At 43.6% G+C, this 25814-nt stretch overlaps 1 protein-coding gene across 1 annotated transcript in view; it reads right to left on the bottom strand.

The window, feature by feature from the left end:
- The window catches only part of NCAM1 (neural cell adhesion molecule 1), a 304418-nt gene extending 279633 nt beyond the window's left edge, over positions 1–24785 (bottom strand). Inside the window, exon 1 of the mRNA XM_087821538.1 lies at positions 24465–24785. Within this exon, the coding sequence (XP_087677664.1) occupies positions 24465–24516 (52 nt within the window). The 5' untranslated portion in view covers positions 24517–24785. The remainder of the gene's footprint in view (positions 1–24464) is intronic.
- Between the last annotated feature and the right edge of the window lie 1029 nt (positions 24786–25814).

Raw genomic sequence — 25814 nt, forward strand, 5'->3', positions numbered from 1 at the left:
TCCCCTTCCCCTTTCTCAAAAACACTCCTTGCCTTTGTCTTCTAATCTGAACTTTACTGGGGCTTCTGCCTGAATCAGTGTGTCCAGAAAAGCTATTCTTTGATCTCAAATAAATGCTTGTTGCCTCTCCCTTTGAAAGTCCTCTTTATTTTAAACTTGACAGCAGTAGGCAGCTGTTGTTTCTGAGGCCTAGGTGGGAGAAGTTATCTCGTCAGATCACTCAAGTTATAACATAGTGACTACATTGGAACTGTGGTTCTCAAACATGGTGCCCAGGTCAGCAGCCTCGGAACCCCTGGGATAGTGTTAGAAATGTAAAGTCTGGGCCCCGCTCCAGACCTATAGAATTAGACACTCTGGGGGTGCATCCCAACACTTTGTGTTTTAATAAGCCTTCCGGGTGATTCTGATGCACAGTATAAAGATGGTAACTGAGACTACAGAGTAGACGAGATCATCCAGAGAAAGTGTAAGGGATGTGAGAAGAGGGTCCAGGAGAGCCCTGGGGAACACTAATGCTTAAGTCATAGACAGAGGAAGAGAACCCAAGAAAAGTAAAACTGAGAGGGAGCAGCCAGGTGCTAAGAGGAAAGGCAGGCGAATACGGGGCTCCGGAAGCCAAGGCACATGCTAACAGGGTCAAGTCTGTTGATAAGTCGGGTGAGACAGGGACTGAAAAGCACCTCTCTTGAATTCAGCAATGAGGTCCTGGTGACTTTGGCAAGAACAGCCTTAGTGGGGTGGTAGGGCTTAAAGCCAGAATAGTCACTGGAAGAGGCTAGGACGTGGAGGGAGGGTATCTTTAAGTTGAAAAAGACTTGGTCATGTTTAAATGATAGTAGTGAAAAGGAACCAGCAGAGGAAATAACTGGCAGAATAAACTCTCAGGAGGTGGAAGGGATGTGGTACACGAGACTAGCCCTGGACAGAACCAGAGTCACCTCGGCCACTGTCACAGCACTGAGAGGCAAAGCAGGGTGTGGGTCCTGGTGTAGCAGTAGGTTGGAGAGAATTCTCACCTGAGGGTTTCTATTTCCTCTGTCACAGGAGAGGAAAGTCGTCAGCTGAGAGTGAGGGGAGAGTGGTGGCAGGAATAGATGGGGAGGCCAGAGATGGCCCACAGTAGGTGGGGGCAGAGCTGAAAGCCGGGAAGCGAGCTGGGAGAGTGTCCCTGATCCGCAGAGACCATAATGGCCTACCCAGCCAGACGGCGGCAGGGGAACAGAGGTGACTACGTGGATTCCAGAGGCACTGCGGGGGCACCGTGGTCAAGGGCTGCTGCCCGGCCAATTACAGGAAACAGGAGGAATGTGTCTGGATGCTGCAGGTGGCTGGAGGGTGCCCAGGCGCTGAGACGGCGAGCAGGCTTCCTTACTCCTGAAAGAGGGGGACAGCACTGCTCTCGCGCGGTTCCCAGAATGGCAGATGAGAAAACAGATTTGAAGAGTGTAGCCTGGTGCTTTAAGAAGTGCGAGGCTGTCGGGCCAGACCTGGCTCAGCGGTTGAGCGTCGACCTGGGATCCAGGTGATCGGGGTTCGATTTCCGGTCAGGGCACATGCCCCGGTTGCGGGCTCCATCACTGACTCTCTCATCATTGATGTTTCTGTCTCTCTCTCTCTCCCTCTTCTTTCCTCTCTCTGAAATCAATAAAGATATATTTAAAAAAAAAAAAAGTGCGAGGCTAATAGTAGCAGCTGAAATTCTTTTGCTCTGACAGTAGAATTCTTTGACTAGAGTGAGACTCAGGTTTGCTGAATGGTGACTGGTCGAATGAATGAACGAATGAGCGAGGCTGAGTGAGAACAGAAGTGGACCGTATGCTTTCTCCAACACGGATATTATAGTTCCTATATCAGACAGTGACCTTGTTATTACGTATTATGTGGAATGGGGTGAGGGCTTTATTTCATAAAGTAGGTTTGAAGACTGTATTAGTATTTAAAGAAGTGAATCACGTTACCTCTCCTTTATTTGAGTCCGGCCTCCTTACCTTGGGAATAAAATCGGGGCGCTTGCCCGTCTTTTTGCCCGACACACTCCCACCCCGACCCCCTGCTCAGCTCCCCTCCTAGAGTGTTCCAGTCCCCCCACCGCCTCACCACCGGCCCTGCTGCTCCACCTGCCCTTCCCCCACCTCCTCCGCACCTGGCCACATCCTCTTGCTTCAGGACTCAGCACAACTTCATGCTTCCAGAAGGCCTGCCCCACCGAGACTGCGCTGGGTGCCCTTCTTAGATGTGACTGGAGCCCCTGTGTTTATCCCTAATGACTGTCCCTTCTTACGCTCCCCATCTAAATGGGGCACGAGGACGCTGCGGCCCAGCCACCAGTGCCTAGCTCTCTGAGAGGCCGAGTGACTGCTCCCCTCCACCCGCCGCGGGTGCCCTCCTCCCTGCACCGTGCACCAGCCCCCAGCCCCCAGCCGGGGCCCCCTCCACGCAGCCCCCTCTGGCTCCACCCCTCCAAGGCCTTCTCAGGGCTGCCTTCATTAGCACCTGCCCCTTTTCCTGTCCTTTTTTCTAATTGCAGCAAATATATAACATAAAATGTGCTGTTTTAACCATTTTAAGTGTACCATTCAGTGGCCTTAATTATATTCATAATGTTGTGCGGCCATCACCACTATCCATTCCCAAAATCTTTTCATCACCCCAAATAGACACTTGGAACCCAATAGGCAATTAACTTCCTCCATGCCCTGCCTCTTTAATCTCCTTCCTGTCAAGGACAGGAACCACTGTCTGTCTTTATAAATTTGCCTATTCCAGAAATGTCATGAAAATGGAATCACACAATATTTGTCCTTTTGTGCCTGACTCTCACTTAGCATAATGTTTTCAAGGCTCATTCATGTTGTAGCACATATCAGAACTTCATTCTTTTTCGTAGCTAATATTCCTCCGTACATATAGACCACGTTTTATTTACCCATTCATCTGCTGATGGACACTTGGGTTGTTTCCACGTGTCAGCTATTGTGACTAATGATGCGGTGAACATCAGTGGACAAGTGTGTATGTGAGTCCCTTCTTTTCAATTCTCGTGTGGATAGGCCTCGTTGTGAAATTGCTGGGTAATACAGTGATTCTGTTTAGCCACGTGAGCGATACCTATGCCCCTTCTGATAAATATAAAAGTCTCACCCCGACATCTAGACCTGATATGCTGCTTTCCCCAGGCCCCCCATGTACTCCCTCATCTCAGGGAACACGCAAAAGCCTTGGCCCAGCCAGCACGACCTTCAAGGTCTGGCACCTGGTCCCCTTTTCCCACCTCATCTCCCTCCTCTCCCTGCTCTAAACCATGCGAATCCCTGCGATTTCCGGACGGCGGTGCCAGCTCTATCCTTTACTTCTCTCCCTGTGCCTGCTCTTGCTGGAAGAAACTATTCGAGCCTCTCTGGACACTCTCAGGTCTCCCGAAGCACCCTCCAGGCCCCAAGAGGGCACAGATGAAGCATTCATCTTTGAGGCCACTTTGGCCTTTCTCAGCTCACACACCCTGCCATCAACCAATCTTACACTGTATAAAAGTTTAAGAAAGTCTGAAAACAGAAAGTTATTGGCATAAAAGTTTAAGGTTAAACAGACTACAGTGGGTTACCCAAAGGAAGTTTCATCTATTTAGTGTAAAGAATTCCAGTGTAAATATGTTCTACTGATCAGTAAAACCCTACTGAACACCATATGCAACATTCATGCAGCCCAGATGTCTCAAGGCCAGGGATGACATCTTTCTCATTTAAATCCTTTTCATTATGGAAAACAACACATGTAGACAACTGCACACCAAAACAAATGCTTTTTCAGTTAATATGATAAGAAACAAGTAACCACCACCTAATTTAAGAACTAAAATATTGTTAGCCCCCAAAGCCTTCCATATAACCTTCCCAGACTACAACCCCATCCCTTCAGGCACTTATCTTTATTTTGAGTTTCATCCGAGTCAGGCAGCTAAAAGTTTATGACAGAGTAAAGTGAAGTACAAGATTTTATACCGTGGGATCTTATGGTATGTCATCAACAATTATGTTAGGTGATGCTTAGTTCACAGATCTGTATTTTTATACCCTTTTCTGTTTCATCTACCAAAATAATTACAGTTAGTTTCAATTGAATGGCAAACTTTAAATCTTTGCTAATTTCACTTTGGCTTTCATAGATTTTACTGGAAAAACATTTCTGGTTTGCTTATTTATCTCCAAATGACAGCATATACCAGCTGTGTGTGTGTGCGCGCGCACCTATTTGTGTTTGTGTGTGTATCTGCTTTATTAAAATATAATTGATATTCCACACAATTAACCCATGTAAAGTGTACAATCAGTGATTTTCAGTATATTTGCAGAGTTGCGCAACCATCACCAAAATTAATTTTAAAATATTTCATTGCCCTGAAAAAACTCCTTACCCATTAGCAGTCAGTTCACATTTCCTTCAACCTCCTAGCCCTAGGCAACCACTAATCTACTTTCTGTCTCTCCGGATTTGCCTTGTCTGGACAGTTCACATAAATGGAATCAGACACTATTTGGTCTTTTGTAACTGGCTTCTCTCACTTAGTCTAATGCTTTCAAGGCTCATGATGCTGTAGAATGTCTCAGTACTTCGCCCTTTCTGTTTCTGAGTAATATTTCATTGCATGAATATACCACATTTTGTTTCTCCACTCATCAGTTAACGGATATTCGGGTTGTTTCTATTTTGGCTGTTATTAATAGCTGCTGTGAACGTCCGTGTACAAGTTTTTGTACAGATGTATGCTTTTGGTACAGACATATGCTTCACACGTGGGGGAGTGAGATGGCTGGTTCTTACGGTAACTCTGCTTAAGGTCTGCCAGACTGTTTTCCAGAGGAGCTGCGCCACCCTACATTCCCACCAGCAGTGCGGGAGCTTTCCAATTTCTCCCCATCACTGCTAACACTGGTTATTATCTGTCTTTTTTATTAGAAAGATCCTAGTGGGTGTGAAGTGGTATCTCATGGTGGTTTTGGTTTACATTTCCCTGAGGGCAAATGATGTGCAGCCTCTTTTCCTGTGCGAATTAGCCATTTCTATGTGTTAGCTTTGGTTTTTCATAGCCACCCTTTATCAGACTGAGGAAGTCCTTTATATTCCTAGTTTATTGAGTATTTTATCATGAACAAACGTTGCCTTTTATCAAACGCTTTTTCTGCCTCTATGGAGGTGATCAGGTGGTTTTTGATACCAGCTGTTTATGGCGGTAAATAATTTTCCATATTATGAAATCTACGTAATCCTAAAAATGTGTAACGCATTAAAGGCTTCAAATTTAAATTATTAACTATAAAATCTAAAAATTATTTCTATAACAAAAATTGTGGAGAAGCATATGAGTAATATATTTATTTTGGAAGAAAATTTACTATGAAATCTATCTAGAGTCTCTTTTGAATGGTAGAAACCCTGGCCTGTGTTTTTCTTCCACCAGTCCAATTTTTATGGTCCTACCTTTTTAAACTACATCTTGGCTACTTGTATTCTTTAGAACAGCAACCCAAATACACACTAAAGTCCAAGGAATGCTCCTCATAAGCCCAAGTTAAACACAATACATGAATATTGCAGAAAGCAATTCACATGAAATATAAATGGTATCATCAGAGGATCTGTGTTCAGCTGTCAGATAACCAAACCCATGCAATATTAAAGAGGGCAATGAAATGTAGGTACATTGACAGGTAAATATACCTTAGCCAAGTGGTTTCAGTAAGACCTGTGTACATCCTTTTCAATCGGTTAACTACCTTCCAATACTTAACAAAATCATGTGGAACAATGAGCTTGGTTTCCATGATTACACATAATCATTTTACCATAATATGTGTACACAGAAAATAGCACATTCCTTCCCTTGTCAAATTCAAAGTCTAATTAATGCCATATACTGTACAAAATTTTTAAAGACGTTAAAAACATATAAAGGACATTAGGCCAGCCCAAAATAACAGAACTTCAAAATAACTAATGTGCATGCTGAGGTTTCAGAAGTCTACTGGCCCAAGGGGCTGGTACCAGCGAGAACCTGCAAGAGCCTGATCAGGAAGAGGCCTCGGAAGGAGGCGTGTTTTCCGGGGGAGCAGAGACACATTAGAAGCAGCTCATCTCACAAGATCCTACTGAAAGAAGCCTCAGTAACATTAAGTACATTTCTGCTGTTTTGTCCTCAACGTTTATATCAACCAATAAGTTTTAAAATAAATGAAGCAAAAATGATGACATCAGAAGAGATAATTTCGAATGTGTCATTTAAAATCAATTTAGGGGGCAAATTATGTCTTTAAGGTGTTAACTAAATCACGTATTTTCTCAAAAAGTACTGCTACATAATTTACTTAATTTTATAATGTGTGTCCCCACCTTACTTCCAAAACACAAACTACTAAGATTCAGGGGGGGGTTTGGTTCATGTTTAATTCTCCTGAGATCTCCAATATTGCATATATCGCCTGAATTTCCAGTTAACTCTTTTGGGATGCAAAACAAGAAGAGGCGCTTACAAAATTACGGAGCCCTGCAGGAGCACAGACTGCGTCAGGCACTGCCCTCTTCACCCCGACACTCAGGACCCCAACACCCTGGGACTGCACCGCACCAAACGCAGTGGCCCAAAGGGACTCTTCTTCCACAAAACACTGCGCCGATTCTTCCACTTGAATGGAATAAAAAGCCTTTGAGAACAACAATGCCAACCCCCCCATTTTTCTCAGGCGCACGATTGGCTTTCTTAGTGCAGGCACAATGCAAATAAGGCAGGCTTCCTTTCACAGCGTGATTAATATGCAAAGACAGAGCCTTTTCAGTAGGATGTGAGGAACCACCACCAAGCTTCTGGAAACCCAGAGGTTTCTACAATTATTTGCACTGTTTATTTTTAAACAGGAGATTACACAATAACACCAAGTGCTTTAGCTCTAATTTGCCAGTATTTTGTAAATAATGACGGTTTAGGTTTTTAAACCCTTTGTATCACATTTAAAGCATGGTCAACTATTGATTTCAATATACTAATTTCCCCCCCAAATCTTGGAAACTGAGATGTATGAAACAAGACTGAAGCGATACTTTCTTTTTAAGAAATTACATTTCATTTTTAAGTAGCAAGTGATCTGTGTGGCACATATCTTTGGAAAACTTAGGATTTAAAAAAATCTATTATAAATTCAAAATAAGAACAAGCAATTACCTTTTAATAATGAACCATCTAACTTATATGTATCTTTATAAAACTTGTGACTTTTCCAAATTGTTAAATTCAATATAAAGCTATGTTTTGATAGAAAATCAAATAAAATTTGTTCAATTAAACAATGTTACAAAGTAAATGGAATCTTTGTACCACAGATTACATACATATGCACATATCATCTCAATAAAAAAATTTAAGGAGCATTTCTAATCATGTTTCCTTGGTGACTTTTACCAACGTATCCAAGAAAATTCAAACCTACCAGGTATGATGTTAGCTCTTTCCTAATAAAACTGTCCCTTGTGTCATCACTATAGCTTTTCTACCTCCACCTGCAAAGTTCCACAAAAAGATTCCAATCATACAACTACCCAACATTTCCACCTAATGGTTTAAACAAAAAAAAATCAACAACTTAAATGTTTTGCTCCAGATATGGATTGTTTAAATTAATGTATTAAACATCAAAATGTAAATTTGATTTTTACATTCATTTTTTGTAAAAAAAAACTCTGTAGTTATAAGATGCTGGATATGAATGAGATTTATGACTTCAAATTGAATTTCAGTCAAAAGATTTAAAATATATATATTTGTAGGTAAATACTGTGTATGGTGTAAATCAAACTCATCTTTTCACCAACAGTCCCAAATCCCAGGATATATGACTCTTATCAGCCAATGAATGGTGGATCGTGATACCCACAGACCATCTGTCTTGCTTTAAGATGCATATTAATATCATCTCAGGAATACCAGTAAATCAGTGAAGATCCCTTCGTTTCCTTGTGAAGTTCTAACATCCAACCACTGCAAGTCACTTCCTCACATGGGTTCTCCAGACAGCATCAGATACATAACCAACTCCATATTTACTCCCACCCAATTTGTTGTAGGTTTAAATTGTTTTCTTCTTTTGTACTTTTCAATTCTAAATTAATAAATTTGTCATTGAAAAAGAAAAAGAATACACTTATTTGTTCTAATTTATAAATAAATAAAAAGATGAAAGTGAAGACTAAATTAACAATGGAACTCATCATTTTAAATCTTTCATGTTTAGTTTTTAAAGTATATCATTTTAAACCCACTTGTCACAGAAGTTTAATATTTAAAAATGCATACATAAATTATTAAATTATACACATTTATAATTTGTCCTCTTAAAATAGCCCCCAGTATACATTTATTGTTATGGTATTTAAATAAAATTATTTAACCGTCTAAAGCTGTTGGTGACAGCTGTTTTCTTAGTATTGCACCAGGCAGCCAAAATACACCTCAGAATAATGTGCTGGTTTGCCTCCCAGTGACTTCAAAAGCATCTGTTGGGAATATCTCTAGAAAACCAAATAATAAGTGATTATTCAAGTTTCTTGTTTAGATACAAAACCACTCTTAAATACTTAAACCAGTTAATGCACAACATTTTTATCTTCTAAAAAATAATGCCTATATCTAGCTTGGCTGTAAAAAAGTATAAGTAATAAAAATATTCTTTTTATGAGAAGGAAGGGGAAATGAACTGCCTGCATGGCCAGTTATCTTAATTGAGTCTGACCGGTAATTTAAATTCTAATTCCAAAGCCAATTCAGCTCAAAACGACCTCAAATAGTAATTTAGGGCAGTTAACGGACTCATTTTCAAACTCTTATTGAAATATCACAAAATGTCCCTTTTTTGCTTCATTATGACAGATGTCTTTCTTTAATGACAATTTTAAATTTTAAACATGTCATGAATAACTTTATATTAGATACACAAAAGGGAGATATCTGAGAAAGGAATAAATAACTTTTAGTTGTCTTTATCTGACATTTCAAGGTTGTGTTTGGTATCTATCATTCCATGGAGTAACCAAAACAGTTTAGAAAACGGTCTAGAATTTTTTACAAAGCTACTGAGTATATTCATCTTTTATCTTTAATTCCTAAACCAACTACGCGGAGCACAGGAGTTATTCCATAAATACTCAATTGAGTGAATGTTTCTAGTAAATGTTCCTGCCACCCAATAAGTCCAGGACACAGCCATTTGCAAAAGTGTTCACAAAATTGCTCTTCTCCTGGTCACAGCATCTCTGCCAAGCCCATGTCTCTACGTCCAGAAAATGTGGCCACCCTGCAATCTTCTGAAGACTCCTTAGTTCAGAAAAGGTTCTTCAAAACTCCAAGACTGGCCCTAACTCTCTGAATTGTCAATTCCCTTGAAGCTGCCTTACCATTCATCTTCTTAGGTCTTTGCCTTTGATGACGCCTGGAGCATTTACCTTTGCCTGTAAGAACTCTGCAGGCTTCTTTCAATCTCAAAACCTCCATCCTAAAACACGTGAGATAAAAGATTCAAACATCGGCTCTGGCTTGTAGCAATTATGGACCCTGAAAGAGATGGGTCATCAGAGCGTTCTCACAGTCTGCTCCAAAATTAAAGCCAACACTCCCCTCATACCACCACCCCTTCAAAGCACTAACTTCAACCCAACACACACACGCAGAGGGCAGAGCCCATGTGTCCCATTTCCCATCCCGCCTTCATCTTCACGCCAGCAAGACTGCGTTTTTATTAACTGGAGAAGTTCAACCCCAGGGACTTTGTTCTTGGGGATTCCGGGCATTATTGAGGGCACTAAACACAGGATTTAATGAAATCTTGAGTACTGGATAAAATACCGTCTAAAGCACTTCTCCAACCCATCTTAGAGAAAAACACAGTCAGACTTAGACCCTGTAAACTGAAAAGTGTTGGATTCTCTGAAAATGGCCAGTCCAAGAGAAAATGCAGGTACTAATGAGGAGTGGATGACCCCCAGCCAGAGGACAGGTACACAATCACCCTGCAGTGAGGCCCAGCCACACAGCTCCCCACAGCTAGTCAGTGTCTCCATCCTGATCACTAACAGAGCCAGGATAATTAAACTTAGAGCAATGAAACAAAACAATACGAAACATCAGGAAGATAGTAACACAATAAAGAGAAATTAAGAGGACAGAGAGATGATAAAGAAAGCAAGGGAAATTTTCTAATGTACTTAGCGATATAAAAGATATTGTATCAAGAAATAAGAAGAGTATGTTATCAAAGAGACATTCAAGCAACAAAAAAGAGCTCTTAGATATTAAAATTGCATTAGCAAAACAGAAAATTCAATAGAAAGATTGGCAAAAACTGAGAATACCTCCCAGGAAGTAAATGGGGGGGACTGGGAAAGAGCAAAAAATAAATAATAGTAGCGAAAAGATAAAAAAAATTAGATAATCAGTCCAACTTCTGAATAAGAGCTCCATGAAAAAAACAAGAGAATGAAAATATTGAATTAATAATATAGGAACATTTCCCAGTGCTGAGAGCCATGAATGTCCAGACTAAAATGGTCCACTGAGAATCTACTGCAGTCAATCAAAACAGACCTACACCGAGGCAATCACTGAAATTTCAGGACACTGGAACCAAAGGATGGTCTTAAAATTTTCTAGGGGAAAAATAAACAAGTTTCACACAAAGTGTCAGGAACTAAAATGGACTGGACTTCACAACTGAAACACTAAAAGGTAAAAAGCACAGAAAACATCTCAAAATTCTTAGGTTAAATAATTTCCAGTGTAGAGAATTATACACCAAGCTAATATAAACTAACTGCCACAAGCCTAGAAAAACCAACTCTAGACTCAAGAAGGACAGTAAAGTCTAAGACATCCCTGGGGAAGAAAGAAAATAACCATGCTTGAGCATATCAAGGGTGGGTCTACACTTCAGCCTGAGTGCTTGACAATTAGTTAGTAATGAGTATGCAGAATGCTAATCAAAGGAAAACTGAGGCCACTGTAAACTCTAGGAAAGCCAGAAAATTATGGAGAAAGGGAATAAAATCACAGAATTGTTCAAGGCTCAGTGTGAATAATATTCACATGGTCATAACTGTAAACATTATTAGATAGTAAGAGGCCAAGGTACTGTGTAAGAGGAAAAAGTCAATAAATAACACTTAAACCTAAAAAATTAAGAAAGTATAAATAATAGAGAAAATAATATCAATAGAAACAGCTAAAATGTGTAGAAAATGTTTCTTGGTGGGGATCAAAATCAAAGGTTGGATGGGTGAGGAGGGTAGGAAAGGGTTGTAGCAGGAGACTAATGTGTTTTGTCACAAGTCATAACACTAACTTTTTTAACAATGTAGACATTTTATTTTGCTAAAAATAAAAATTAAATTCAAGAAAAAAAGAAAGAATGACAACAAATTAATTCCAATTGCTGAAATAGGTGAGATCTTTAATCTCAAGATATATTTCCTATAATTTAGCAGATAAGAGAGAAATTGGCTGACCCACCTTCTCTTAATGATAAATAAATAGCTGTGGACTTTAAACCAAGCTGAGAAGCTGTATACAACAAAATCATTCTAAAGAATGAACTATGAATTCTCCTTTGTCCTAAATCCTTGGGGATTAGAATGTCTCCTGAGTGAATTTTCCAGATGAGTAACACTAATTGTATTACCGCTTCCATTCCTACTTGCCATTGGTGAAGTCAATGCTGCCAATGTTTATGTTTGTTTTATTTTTCCAGTGACTCCTTGATTTCACACCTCCTTCAGTACCTAGCACAGAGCTGAACACAAAAGACACATGCTCAATAAATGAATCCATAAAATTGTTGCCTGCTGCTCTGGCGGGCCATCGTTGGCTCTTCCAAGTGAAGTTTAATTATGAAAGCCCATTATTTATACCGCAGTGTGTCACAGTCATTCCCTTGGCATTCTTTTTAACCAAATAGTAAATGGCAAAGACTGATATACTTTTTGTGATCTTGAGTCTGCTTTTCATAATTTTTCCATCCACTCAAGTCACTATATCTTCTTACTATCAGTATACCTGTACCTAGCAGTCACATTTCCTTGATTTTAATTAAATCTAGGAGTCTTTATAAATGTGGTAGAAGCTAGGAAATTAATTAAAAATATATGAACTCTTTGTGAATAAAAGTTTAAGGGCTTACCTATGAGTCAAGTACCTTCATTTCAGTGCATGGACTTTGGGATATCTACTTTGGCTATTCAGAGGCTTCTTTCCCTTAATTCTTCATTCTTCATGTTCCAAAGAATAAAGGTTGCCAGATAAATAACTTTCAGATTAAGAGTCACCAATTGAAGAGTTACTAATATGATCATAATCATTAGCAGGACCATTATTTAAATATACCAAATCTTGTGGCACCACCGTTGTGGTGAATTGACAGGTTTAATATTAACCTTGTATAAATAGAAAGTACAATATATAAATCAATTTGTTTTTAAAACTTCTTTTCTCAGCCCGGCCGGGCGTGGCTCAGTGGTTGAGCATCAACTTAGGATTCAGGTGATCAGGGTTCCAATTCCCGGTCAAGGCACATGCCCGGTTGCAGGTTTGATCAATGACTCTCTCATCATTGATGTTTCTATCTCTCTCTCTCCCTCTCCTTTCCTCTCTCTGAAATCAATAAAGATATATTTTTTTAAAAAAAACAAAAACAAAAAACTCCTTTTCTCAAAATCAAGATCTACTAAACTTTGCTTTCACAGAAGGAAAACAGCTAAGCAATCAGCCAGGGCATTTCTAACTCAGTAATAACTTATGGTGGTCCAGAACTCTCAGAAAATGAAAAATAAACAGAAAAAATGTCATTCTAATTACAATCAATACTTAAAAGCAACATTAGTTGTGCATCTATTCACTGTGAACTTTAAAAGAAAGAAGGGAAATGAAAAAACATTACTGACCTTACTATGTGCCAGACAGTTGTATAAATTGCCTAATTTCCTCCTCATTAACAACCCTATCAGGTGGGTATTATTATCTCTGTTTCAAATATAAATAAATTGAGTGTTGGAGAGATTAACTGGTTCAAGGTCATGGAAAGCAGAAGAGTCACCTTTCAAAATGCAAATTCAATGTCAAAGGCGCCCCCTACAATGTGCAGTGCCTCTATACCACCAAAAGGAGATACTAAATTAAGAAAGTAAGAGAATTTGTTCATCAGATCCACAGAAAAGTGAGATCATATGGTATTTGTCTTTGACTGGCTTATTTCACTTAGCATAATAATCTCCAGGTCCACACATGCTCTCGCAAAAGGTAAGAGTTCCTTGGTGAGGGCCAGAGGGAGGGGAGGGCAGGATCTGGGAAGAGGGGAACCAGGGGGAGGGGAATGGGGGACATCTGTAATAACAACAACAATAAAAATAAAATAAAATAAAATAAAGTTTTAAAAAGGAAAGATAATTTTTAATTAAAACTCAAATCAAAGAGCTTGTAATGGATTTACATCTTCTCCTGCCCATGACAACAGATCTTTAAGGTTGCCATATTGTACCCTGAATCCAATTCCCATAGAGTCAGCTTAACTAGTGATTGACAGATTCCTCCACAGCCAGAATGGACATTCGCAGTTAAAATATAAATAAATAAATACAAACATTAGAAAAGCAGTCAATCACAACCATCCCCACTCCTTTGCCCATCTGATAAAAACAATGCACCCAACATGCAGAACAAACTAAACTGCAAAAAGAGTTTTAAAAGGTATAGAAATCAAGGTATGAATATCATGGGCAATGATGCAAGAAGATAAAAGGTGTCTAAAAATTATTTTCTCATATAATGAATGAAATCACTGGGGGAAAACCCTCTACAGTGTTCAACTCTTCTCAAAGGAACCCATTCTCCGCTGTCCTCTGCAAGGTCTGTAAATCGCCTTTCCCCTCTCTCCTGGCTCTTTTCCACTGTGCAGTTACATGTGCCCTGATGGCCCTCACTGTGAGGCCTTCCTTCAGCCTCACACCTCTTCTTCGTTTGGGTCAAGTCTCCTGGATCTCAGCTTTTCTTCAGTCTCTGACTCAACTTGAATTGCACCATGCACCAGAAATGCCCCTCGGCTCACCACTCTCCTCTGAAATAACCCAGCCTCTGCTTGAGCCTCATGTTCTCCTACTCCAACCCCCTTAAATATCGTTACCCACTTTTTTATTATGCTGTTTTGAAATCTGAACAAAGGCAACATAAGCTCATTAGAAAAGTCAAAGAGTATAAAAAATTTATCTTCTTTCAGTCTAAAACAGTGAAAGAGATCTTTTAAAACAAAATTGGGATTATACTTATAAATAACATGTTTCCAACTTTTTTTTACTTACTATTATTATCCTTCTCTAACCCACAGGTTCATGTCACTAGGCTCTGGTTTCCTCCTTTTGCTCAATATCACTTTCTGAATTACAGACAAGACATCACCCTGGTTGCTACACAAACACTATAGCTTAAATACTTGGGGTGCGATGGAGACCCCCCGGTGTACTGCCTGTAGTTCCTGGTGCTTCCCCCCACGGAGAGGGGATAAAAGGACAGAGGAGCGGTGCCTCTCGGGCCTCTTGGCCTTTGGCGGGCTCCCTCCGGCTCCTCCGGAACACGCACCCTCTTCTGCGCAGAGCTCAGTCCTTCCCAGGGGCCTGCTCAACCCCCTGCTCCTGTGCCCAGGGCATCGTTATCCTGCCCCTGAAATCGGGGCCGCACCCGTGGCCCTGGGCGCTGCCTGGCGGGGCTCCCTGGGGCCCAGGTACTCTACTTTCGAGTTTTTGGGGTTTTGGTTTGCACCCGCAGCTAACAGATGCCCAGTAAGCACTTTTGCTGTCAATAGCGCTCCCCTCTGCCAAGCCCGAAGCACTCCGTCCTGTACCCTTTCCGCAGGGCAGGCTGCTTTTCCCTCCTAGTCCTGTACGCCTCCACCCACGACAGCGGCCTTCACACTCTTTGGACTTGAGCCACAGTCAGGTACACGGTGTCCATCACAACCTGGTCAGCGAAAGTTTCACCGAACAATACTAACCCTTATGACGTGAGACACCCTTTTCCTTTCCGTTCCGTCTTTTTCCCTCCTAACTTCTTTCAACGCTGGCTGACGCCAACTACATAGACTTCACTACCCACAGCTGAAAAACGCGGACCTTCAAGTTAAGGTACTACAGCGCCCTGATTTTTTCTAAACAGGTTATCCATCTCTCATCAAAGGTAGCCCTTTTTCTCAATTTCCCCCTCAGAAGGACAGTACCACGATTATTTCATTCCTTTAGGTCGGAAACAAAAGTTTTTTCTCTCTGTCACTCAGCCCATTTTGGACCTAGCAACTACCTCTGCTGGTTGATCTGTCCTCTCTAACATCTCAGCTGTGTGCCCTTTTTATCCTATCCAAAGCCATTACAAGTGTATCTTTCCAGGAGTATCTGCTTTCTAAAACATACCACAGTTGAATTTCTTTAACAAGCCCCTCTGGTACATAAAATTTGACTTTATAAGTCTTTTTAGTTATGAGTCTATTAATAAAAGGTACAGTTGTGAAGTATTTTGCTTTGCAATCCATTTCACATGTTATTTTATTTAACTCTCATGTATCGAACCCAAATCCTTTCAATCTAGGCCTTTCCCTACACATAAGTCTTCCTACCACACAAAGCAAGAGACTTTCACTGGACTTCACTGGCTTTAAACCAGTTTTAACTGGTTCCCTATCTCCCAGCCTCTGGGTTCTCCATCACCTAGTCCATTTTAGGTAATCTAACAAAAATCCTTTAACTAATCTACTACTTTGTCCAGCCACTATTGTGGCTGCTACATAAAACCCAAACTCCTTTTAAGTACTTCAGTAATCTCTACCAACTTGCTCCTGCTTATCTCTCTGCTAATTCACAGCTGGCATCAAACACAGAGCCCAGCACAGCAGACGTTAATTGATATCACTGACCATCCTTGTAAATGTTTTTAAAAATGATTTCTCTGACATTTCAGCCACACCTGTCTCCTTTGTCCAGCATCTAAGATTTTAATAAGACCTGCACCAATAGCCAGTCTGCTTTCACTGCTCTTCAATACCGATTACCCAGCTGGGCCCCTCTCCTCCTACAGAGAAGCAGGTCCTTCCTTTCCCTACTTATCCCAGGTGTGTGAGGTCCAATCAAACACTAGATCTTCCACACTTTTTTCAGACCTTAAAACCAACCAAGATGATTTCTGCCTTTCTAACCAATTTTCACAATTAATACCTGCCTCCTTCTTTTAGGTACTTATTCACATAGTACCTTTCATGATATCCTAACTGTCCCAACTAAAGTTTTCTCCCCAACTCTCTGAGACCCTCCATAGGACCAGCACAGAACCCTGCATGTCATGCTCACAGTACACCTGTTTAATAAACGTTTCAGAAATTAATCTGTATTCAAGACGAACTTTCTAAAAGATCATACTGACTACCTATCATATAGTACCTGTTTTACATATGTGATTTTACTTAAGCTCACCAAAATCCGTATGGGAGTGTCACCACCCCCATATTACAGACTGGGACGCAGGCTCAGAAGTGCGACAACTTGCAGAACATCAGTTACAGTCAGTGGACTCAACCCAGACCCATCAGACTCCAAAGCTCTTGAAACTGCCCCTCCGCCCTCCCCTCCTCCTCCCTTTGGGGGGACGCGGTGCAGAAGCCCAGCAAGCGCACATTGGCTGTGCATGTATCCTGATGCTGCGGGGCGCGCCATCCGGCTCTAGGAGAGGATGAATTGCAGCCAACTCTTGTCAGTTACATAGGCTTCACCTATGTAAGTCACTTAACCTTTCTCACCCAGTTTCTATTTCAAGACCTCACACAATCTGGCCCTGGAGAATTTTTTTCTCCTAACCTCTGCTCCCCGCACTGTTCCCCTAAAGGACTGTACTACTCATAACTCAAGGTGTTACCTCTGCCTGAGTCACCACTTCTTCCTGCTCCATCCAGTAAAGGCACACTCACGCCCACGCCCGGCTGGGGGAGTCCCAGCCAGAGCTAATTGCTTCCTTCCTTGTGCTCCAATGACCTGTATTCATGTCCCTATTTATAGTGTAGACTGTCTCCCTCCCACACTAGATGGCAAGCTTTAAAGACAGAGGCGTTTCTTACCGGACCATATAACCTGAAGTCCAGTGCAATTCCTGAAACTATCTGACCTTCTCAAGATTTCAGAAGGGCTGCTGAATGAAGGAATTCAGGAATGTCTGTAGTGATTCAATGTTTGGTGAATTAAGCAGTCAATCAATCATCCTTAAGATGCAAATACCATCGGTCCTCCCCATTTCACAGAGTTCTTCCAATGGTACCTCCTCACCTCCCCAACCAGCCAGTCACAGGTGGATTTCCCCTGAAAATCTCTCAGAGTGCCCTGTTCCTTCCTCGGTTTTGATCAAAATATGTAATTATAAATATGTGCGTGTGTTACTTGTTTAAAGTCTATATCCCTCTATCAGACTGGAAGCCCCATGAAAACAGGGACAGTGTGCGTTTCATGTGTTAAACACTATATTCCCAGTGCCCAGCACTCAATAGACAGTTGCTGAAAAAATAATATGAAGATTAAATGACATAGTGCATATTAAAAACTCTGTGAATTGTATGGTGATGATTATAATTGTTGGTATTATATATCCAGTTTATGTCCTCTTAGATAGCTAAAATAAAATCTTCTGTGTCTTGGCCAATATCATATGCCTTTAGGTGGTAAAACCGCTTCCTGCCTTGAAGTCGGTGGCCCAAGAGGGCACTTAAGTATGACACATTTGAGTGATAAGGGCAATTAATTTATTTCACTCCAGTTATAATTTACAGAAATATCAGCAGTGAGAAACACTAAATCACCTCAGATCTCACTTCAGATTTTCTGTAAAATAAAGGTCAAATAGCTCCTTCTTTTCAAAACTTGGATTCTGATACATGATTGTACTCTCTGCTGCACTACTCAAACAACCTCGATGAGGTACATGTCTAACAAGCAGGAACAATTAGCACATATTCTCATCAAGTGGACCCAAGCAGACCCACATAGGGTCAGACATTGGCTAGATCCCTCCATTGCACGGGCTCCTCTCATGGCTCTGGAGGGATGGGGACCTGACAATGTGTTTTCATAATCATACATTTTCTAATTTTTTATAAAAGCAAATGAGTTCTTCTTTTATTTTCCTTAAAGAGGGCTTTCAATGTGCTAATTAATGACTTTCAACCTTATAATGAGACCACTTTTCTCCCTAAAGTTTCCATAACCAACATGATAGAGCAGACATATTTAACAATGGATTTTTAAGTCTAGTTCTAATCACTGAAGAGGTCATGTTCCCGTAATATCCGTTTTGAGTCCTTCTAAGAAGAAAGCACTGTCTGAATAATTATTTCTTCTAAATCCACGTATATCCCTCTTTCTCACTAATAAACACAGCTTGAACGCACAGACATCCTATGATCCTAAAACACTCACTGCAACAGGCATTGCTAATTTTCCCATTTCACAGAAGAAACTGAAGCTTAGAGAAGTTAAGTGACTAAAGAACTTGCTCAAGATCAGACAGCTAATCAGGGATATATGCGGCTGGACTGTCAACCTAGGGCTGGGCCACTCTTCGCCTCTATGCTGCACTACTTCTAGGGTTCCTTGACAGAGCTGATGATAAAAAGCTGGCACTCAATACACATGTTTGTTCCACTCTTTAAGGGTTGATTGTTAGCTAATGTGACATAATACCAAACAGTGTGGCATTACTAAGAATATTCCTAAGTGGTGAGGTAATCAGATACTAAAAGCCTTTTTACAGGTTATCTCAGAAATTACACAGAACAGAAAACAGGGTCAGATGTTGCCAGTGTTTGCAGCTACAAATCAGAACGTCCTAGAGAGAATATATAGTAGAATACGGGTTATACAGAGGCTTTTCAAGTCACATCAGTGATGCAAACTTTGAATTCAAAGGAAAGCATATTTACATATATCTGGGGGGGAAAGAATGCATTGGTTTATGAAAATCTTTTTTCAAAAACACACAGACACGAGATAGACCAAATGGCTCATCCTTTTAGGGTAGTCCTCTTTGAGTCTCTGATTGCTCGGAAGCTAAACACAAGCAAGAAGAGAAGGGTGTGGCGTCCTAACCCGAACCCGTAACAGCGTCTGCGCGTAGACGTGGCTGAGAGCGCCTTAAGAGTAATGTGTAGAAACTGCCTGAAAGGTCATTTGGCACCCAGACCAACATCAAAAGGCAGCCTCCAGAGGGAAATGGAAGGGACAGCGGCACCGCTGGCAATGCCAAGTAATTTACATCCCTTTACATCAGCAAAGGTTTTAAGGTTTGGCACCAAGTGTTAATAACAAAAAAATCTAGAGGTGACATGTCGGTGACCTTCAGATTGATTTCTGGATTTTATTGCCCCCACAGTAGTAAGTGCACCTTCTTGTATTATATCTATAGTAGTCTCACTACATTGTGTTCTCATTAAAATCTCTGGACCTCTAAGAGACCTCACTGTCAGGAGTCAGCAAGGCCTTGGGGCATTTCCCTCTTCCTAAGAGGCCATCTCTTACAACACTCCTCAGATTTGCTGAGTTCAGTATTTAAAGGGGTATATAAAATCCTCTTGGGAATTTGACTGATATTCCTCCCTTTTTAACTAAAGGAATCATAGCCTTAGCTTTTTTTAAGTCAAAGCTCAAATAGTCATTATTACTATATAGTCAGTCGATTCATGTTTTCAATTGTGCCTAATTTGTAACCCATTTTCAAAACTAGTAAAACGCTATCTGTAATTTGCTGCCATTTCTTTGAAAGTTCCAGGCGTTTCTTAGCCTATGTACTTGTTAGATTACTAAACTAAAAATGATCAACTATGGAATATATATTAAAATATTTATTTTTGATACCACAAAGTATTTGTGTACTCAAAAACTCACCATGCTTAAATAGTACAGGAGAACCTTTTTTAAATGCCTTTGTCTCCGCCCAGGCTGACTGCTCCCAGAAGACTGACGGTGGCAGGTGTGGTCCCTTTCTCCCCTGCCTGGCAACTGGTTCTGCTCTCCATCACCACAAACTCAATATTGGCCGAGAAAGTTCAAACTGTTCTTTAGCAACAGGTAGTCAATCACTTATTTTACACTAAGACAGGAAGGACTGTCTGTAAAATATCTCTGGAGGTCGGCCAGTGGCACTGAAGTCACTTTCAGTCTGGAGAGCAGCCACGGTTCTTTAACATTGAAAATGTAAATATAGGAAATTCATCAAACTAATATTAAATAATGGCTGTGTCGCCTTAAAAAATTACGTGGTTGGATCAGAAATCCCCAAATCCATACTGCAAGCAGCATAAAGTTGACAAGATGCTGTCTATAATTTAAGAAACTGAGTTTTGTGGCAAAAGAAAACATCTGTCATGTCTAAAGATTAGTTTTTGAATGACAAAATGGTGCTATTTATTCTGAAAGGCAATTAAGATGTTGTTTCCTATGACAGAAATATATAGGTATAGATTGCTTACATTAAATTACATGTTACCTATCTGAGGTTTAATGATCAATGTATTCCAAAGAGAAGCACTATGCAAAACTTTTAGAAATGAGGGGTTCCATGTGACTAATTTCCCCCTCTTAGTGCTGCTTTGGGTGAAGCCCAAAGAGAGCCCCTGTGAAAAGCACTCCCACACCATCATTTTTTTGCAAACACTTACTACTTTAATTCTTGAACTACTAAGCTCAGGAGTCACCAGTTAAATCAACACATCTTTAGTTCAATTAATTAGCACAGAGCCTTGGATGAAGCTCCTTTATTGAACAAGGAAATGTCCTGCTATTTCCTGCTGTTCTAGCATTATTTAAAAAAAAAAAAAAATAGATCCTGGGTAAAGGTATCCGGAGAGAAGTCAACTGGTTGAATCTATTGGGGGAAGGAGGGGAGAGCGTCTTTAAAAATTGATTTAGCCCTGGTCGGGTGGCTGTTAGTTAAAGCATCCTCAAGTATACCAAAAAGGTTGCAGGTTCAATTCCAGGTCAGGGCACACACCTAAGTTGCAAGCTGATTCCTGGTCAGGCGTGTAGGGAGGCAGCCCATCCAGGTTTCTCTCTCACATCAATGTTTTTCTCCCTCTCTTCCTTCCTCTCTCTCTCTCTCAAATAAGTAAACACATCCCGGGTGAGGATTTTTTTAAAAATGTGAGTTTCAGACTAATGAAAACTCAGTCCAATTGGTAGCTCTTTAGAAGCTTTGTAGTGGGAAGAGTAACTGAAAAACCACTAACTAAAGGACAGGCCACACTTCTACAAGGTCTGGGTTATATTCTGTTTGTTTAACTCTGCTGAATTTCACATAAATTATAAGTTATTTTCAATATTTTAATATATGCTAACATTTGCTGAAAGAAAATCAACTTTTTGGTTTTTGGATAGAGTTGTAAAAGGTTTTCCACATTCTTAAATATGGCTTTACTGCATTCAGTTAAATTTTGTTCAGAAAGACACATTTCTGATCTTAAAATGAAAATCAATGAAAAAATATAGCTCACCATAATTGTGCTCACAGCAAACTTTGCTGAAACGCATCTTTGTTTAGCAAGGGACATTATATATACACACACACACACTATATATATACACATAAGCACTGTCTATCTTTAGTGAGGCAGCACAGGTGCTCTTTGTTCTTATTCTGGTGCTATTTTGTTCGAAAAAGCAGTCCTCTCCATTTCTTGATTTTTGCAAGTTAGATTGGCAGAGAATTGTAAAATTACCGAAGAAACATATGACTTACAACCATTCTAGATCATTCTATCAAGTAATTTTTCCACAAAACATCCAGAACTGCTGTAATCCAACAACATTTCACTTTATTCCTAAAAAGCAGAAGACACCAAAATAAGAGGGGCCGGCAGATCTGATTCTTTGGTATATTAAGTTAGCACACCTTACATCTAACGTGTCAAATGCACCAAGTGGAGAGAGACTGAATTACCATTGCCCCTGGAGATGACACCACATTTGAGGCCAAAAATGCATGTGTGTGTGTGCGTGCGTGTGTGTGTGTGTATTACTGTTTTTATTTTTGTACTGACCCTCTGACTGGAATTCTTCAGTTTAAAAAAAAAAAAAAAAAGCTACGGTAGAAACAATAAGTATTTCTTTGGAAAACGGTTCACCTTCTTTGTTTTGTTGAGCTCCCTTGGATGCGTTTCACGGTCTGCCTTCTGCCCATCCTCTTGGTCCTAAGGTCGGGAATGAGGACACTTTCCCTGCAGGGACCAGGGGTCAGAATTTCACCCTCGCCTGGGCAGCAGGGACCACCCTAGCCTGGAATCCCTGGGCGTGTGTCCCTGTCACTCCCTGGGCATCCAAACCCTGAGGGTTACACCCATCGCCATGATGGAAAGAACCGCCTGGCGCTCCCCCAAGGGCCTGCCTAAGATTGGGGCTCCATCGTCACGTTCCCACGGAAATGGGAGGAGGTCCCAGCAAACCCCGTCTCCCGGGGGTCGCGCCACGGCGACCCACAGGCACCACGGAAAGGGGATGCCCGGAGCAGCCCCCAGCCAGGTGGCTGCGGGACCCAGCAGCGAGGACCCGGCTGGCCGCCTGCGGGCCCCGCCGCCCCGCCTCCCGCGGCCCCGGGGCCGGGCTGGCTGGTCAGCGCGCGCGCGTCCGCCCGCCGGGCCACCGCGCCCTCCACGGCGGCGCGCCCGGCCGGAGCGACGCGGCGCCGGTGTGTGTGCCGGCGCGGGCGGGAGGGAGGCTCCGATCCCGCGTGAAAGACGCGCGAGCGAGCGAGCACCGCGCGGCGACCACCTAGACTCCATTTTATTTGCTCGGAAACCGCCGAGAGGCGGGGGACCGGCCGCAGGGCGGGGTTCCTCCCGGCGGGGGGACGAGCAGACCGTTAGCCCCGAGCACCGGGGACCGTCCCGGCAGCTCCCGGCCGCCACCCACGCCGCAACGAAAGCCTCTCGCGGCTTCCCGCCCAGCCAGCCTCGCTCTGATTGGTCGCCGTGGGAGGCACCGAGCCGGCGGGCGGCGGCGGCCGGGCGCTGCTCCCCTGCCGCCCGGGGAGGGGGCGCGCCGGGTGCGCCCGGGCCCGTCCCGCGCGCGCCCCCGGCCCGGCTCGCGGGTCTCGGGGCAGTTCCAGCGGCAGCTGGCGGCGGCGACGGCGACGTGCGGCACCCTCGGCGCGGCTCTCCTACGGGACTTCCCAGCACACGCCCCCCGCCCAGAATGTCCGCCCACCCCGCCCAGCTCTCTGCGGTCCCCGCTCCTTTTCTTCCCTCATCCCGTCCAGCAGCGCCAAGTCGCCAATCCTGGGGTGGGGAGGGGTGGGGGAAGCAGCTGGAGGGGAGGGTGGGCACGCACCAGGAATCCGAGCGAGAGGCAGGGATGGAAACACCCAGCATGAAATAAACCTTCCCCCCGGCCGCGGAGGCTCGCTGGGCGGCGGCGAAGCACCCGCCACCCGCGGCGGCATCACTACCGCCTCCCTCCTAGCTCCCTATTGTTCGCACTTTGCAAGGACCAGGAACCTCGCCCAAAGAAAGGAGACCGGGGCGAGGCGTCTCGGGTGGCTACCTGCCATTCTTCTCTCGCGCCGCACCGAGGAACACTGGGCTCTCGGTGCGTGTGAAGGCACACGCGCGCACACGCGCGCACACTGGGAAGCCCGGCTCACGCCCTCCTCGCCCTCCGCCCCTCCGCACTTCCTCCTGTCAAAACGCGCCGCTCGACCCTCCCATCCCTTCGAGCTCTGGGGCAAAAGCAGGCTTTGCAACTAACCAGCAATTTGGAAAATAAAAAACTAACGTCATATCGACAGGGGTGCGATACCACCGCACAGCCCTGAGATTCTGCCCGTGCCGCCCCGTTCTGCAAACCGTTATTCTCCCCCCGGCGGCGGGGGGGGCGGGGGGGGCGGGGAGGCGGCGAGCCCCACGTTATTAGACCTGGGGAATAACGTGGGGCGGCTGCCCCGGCTTCATTGTTCACTCTTCCCGGAGCCCGAGCTGACAAGCCCCTGCCCGGCGGAATCCTCTCCGTGCGGCGGCGGCACGGGCCGCGGCGTCGCCCGCCGCCGGCCACCGGGGAAGGAGCGCTGCCCATCCCCGGGCAGCCCCAGCGGCCCCGCGAGCCGGCGGCTCCGCTCCCAGGGCCGGGCGCACGGAGTGGAAGGCGGCCGGCTGAGGGGCGCCGGGCGCTCGCCGCGCGGGCCGGCAGCCCGGGTCCAGCCCGGCCGGGAGGGCACGGGGCTCGGCAGGACGGCAAGGGCGACGCGCTCCTTCCTCAGCTCCACGAACATCACCCGTAAAATCACCCAAACTAACAGTGTCCCTCGGGGGACCAGCAGGGAGAAGAAAGCAATGATCAAATCAGATTAAGAAGAAGAATTATTTTTTTTAAGGTACCTGCAGTTCCCAGGAAAAACAAAGTCCAGATGAGATCCTTAGTTTGCAGCATTGTAATCTGCTGGCTGGGAAGGATGTTCTTGCCGCGGTAAAAGTCTGTGCACCCCCTCCTCGCAGCGAGTGTGGACGGCGTTGGAGCCACAGACCTAGGGGCAGACAATTGCCAGGCCGAGTATGATTATTTTTGCAGAATTGTTTCCTGCCAGCGGCTGCCGAGCTGCGTTCACGCGCTGAGCGGAGAATGAGTGACAGTCCCAGCCTCAGCACACTCGCAACTCGGAGATCCTTGCGCTGGCCCGGGTTTGCTTTGATGGAACTGGGGATGGGAGCGGGGGGCGGAGGGCGGGGTGAGAACCTCACTGTGTCCTTCCACCGCGCCGGCCACAAATAGTGCCGAACATCAAGGAGGTAAGAGAGACACGGGAGGCAGATGCGGCCGCCTGCAAAACGCGGCCTGGAGCCGCCCGGACGGAGCGGGCTCCTTCACGCGCAGTCCTCCGGCGGGGCCGCGATTGCTTTTCCCCCGCTCTTCTCGCCCCCGCCGCCGCGGTCCCTCCCGCCCGCCAGCCTTCCTCAATCAGGAGGCTGGATGTTTGAATAACAGCACGTAATACAAACAAAATCCCAGGTTTCGTTAGGTTTTCGAAGTTGTGGAATCTCTCCATTAGAGAGTCTGAGATCCTTGAAACACAAGGTAAGTCTAGGACTTTTTTTTTTTTTTTTGAAGTGCAGGAAATTAGAAATTAAGAGAGGGATGGGGATCGCTGTTGCGGGGGTTCGTTTTTTTGGTTTTGTTTGTTTGTTTATACTATGAAGTTTGCTCTCCCACAGAGAAGCAACAGAGCTCAGGGGAAAGAGGTGGGAAGCGACTCAAGAAGAAAACGCGGATGTTTAGAAGGTTATTTCCAGAAAGAAGCGAAGGAGAATGTTCGTGTATAAATGTGGAAATCTGTGGTCTCTTCATGAACATCACCAAGCTTTTTTTGTGTTGGTTTTATGGTAGGCACGATGTTAAATAATATTTTCTTGCCAGGGCACGCAACCTCAACTCTTAAAGATATTCATGTAAAATGAGGCACCAACAGGAAGGGCTTGGTTAATCTTACAGCCGCATTTCGGACAGAAGAGGGTAGGCAAGCAGGGGGGAAATAAGCACGTTTCAGCACCTGAGCAAGGCTTAAGTGTTTCAGGAACAAAAGGTGAGGGAGAATCAGGGACTCAGGGTGTGGTACAGGCTGGACCAGCCCGCTAGCCTGGCACAGGGAAGCTGTGGGCGAGGGAGGCTGCCCATGTGCCAAGCACCAATGCACCAACGTCACCTCATTCTCCCTTTTTCTTTATAGGACCCGC

The sequence above is a fragment of the Miniopterus natalensis genome, chromosome 11 (genome assembly GCF_054644295.1).
Source record: "Miniopterus natalensis isolate mMinNat1 chromosome 11, mMinNat1.hap1, whole genome shotgun sequence".
NCBI lineage: Eukaryota > Metazoa > Chordata > Mammalia > Chiroptera > Miniopteridae > Miniopterus > Miniopterus natalensis.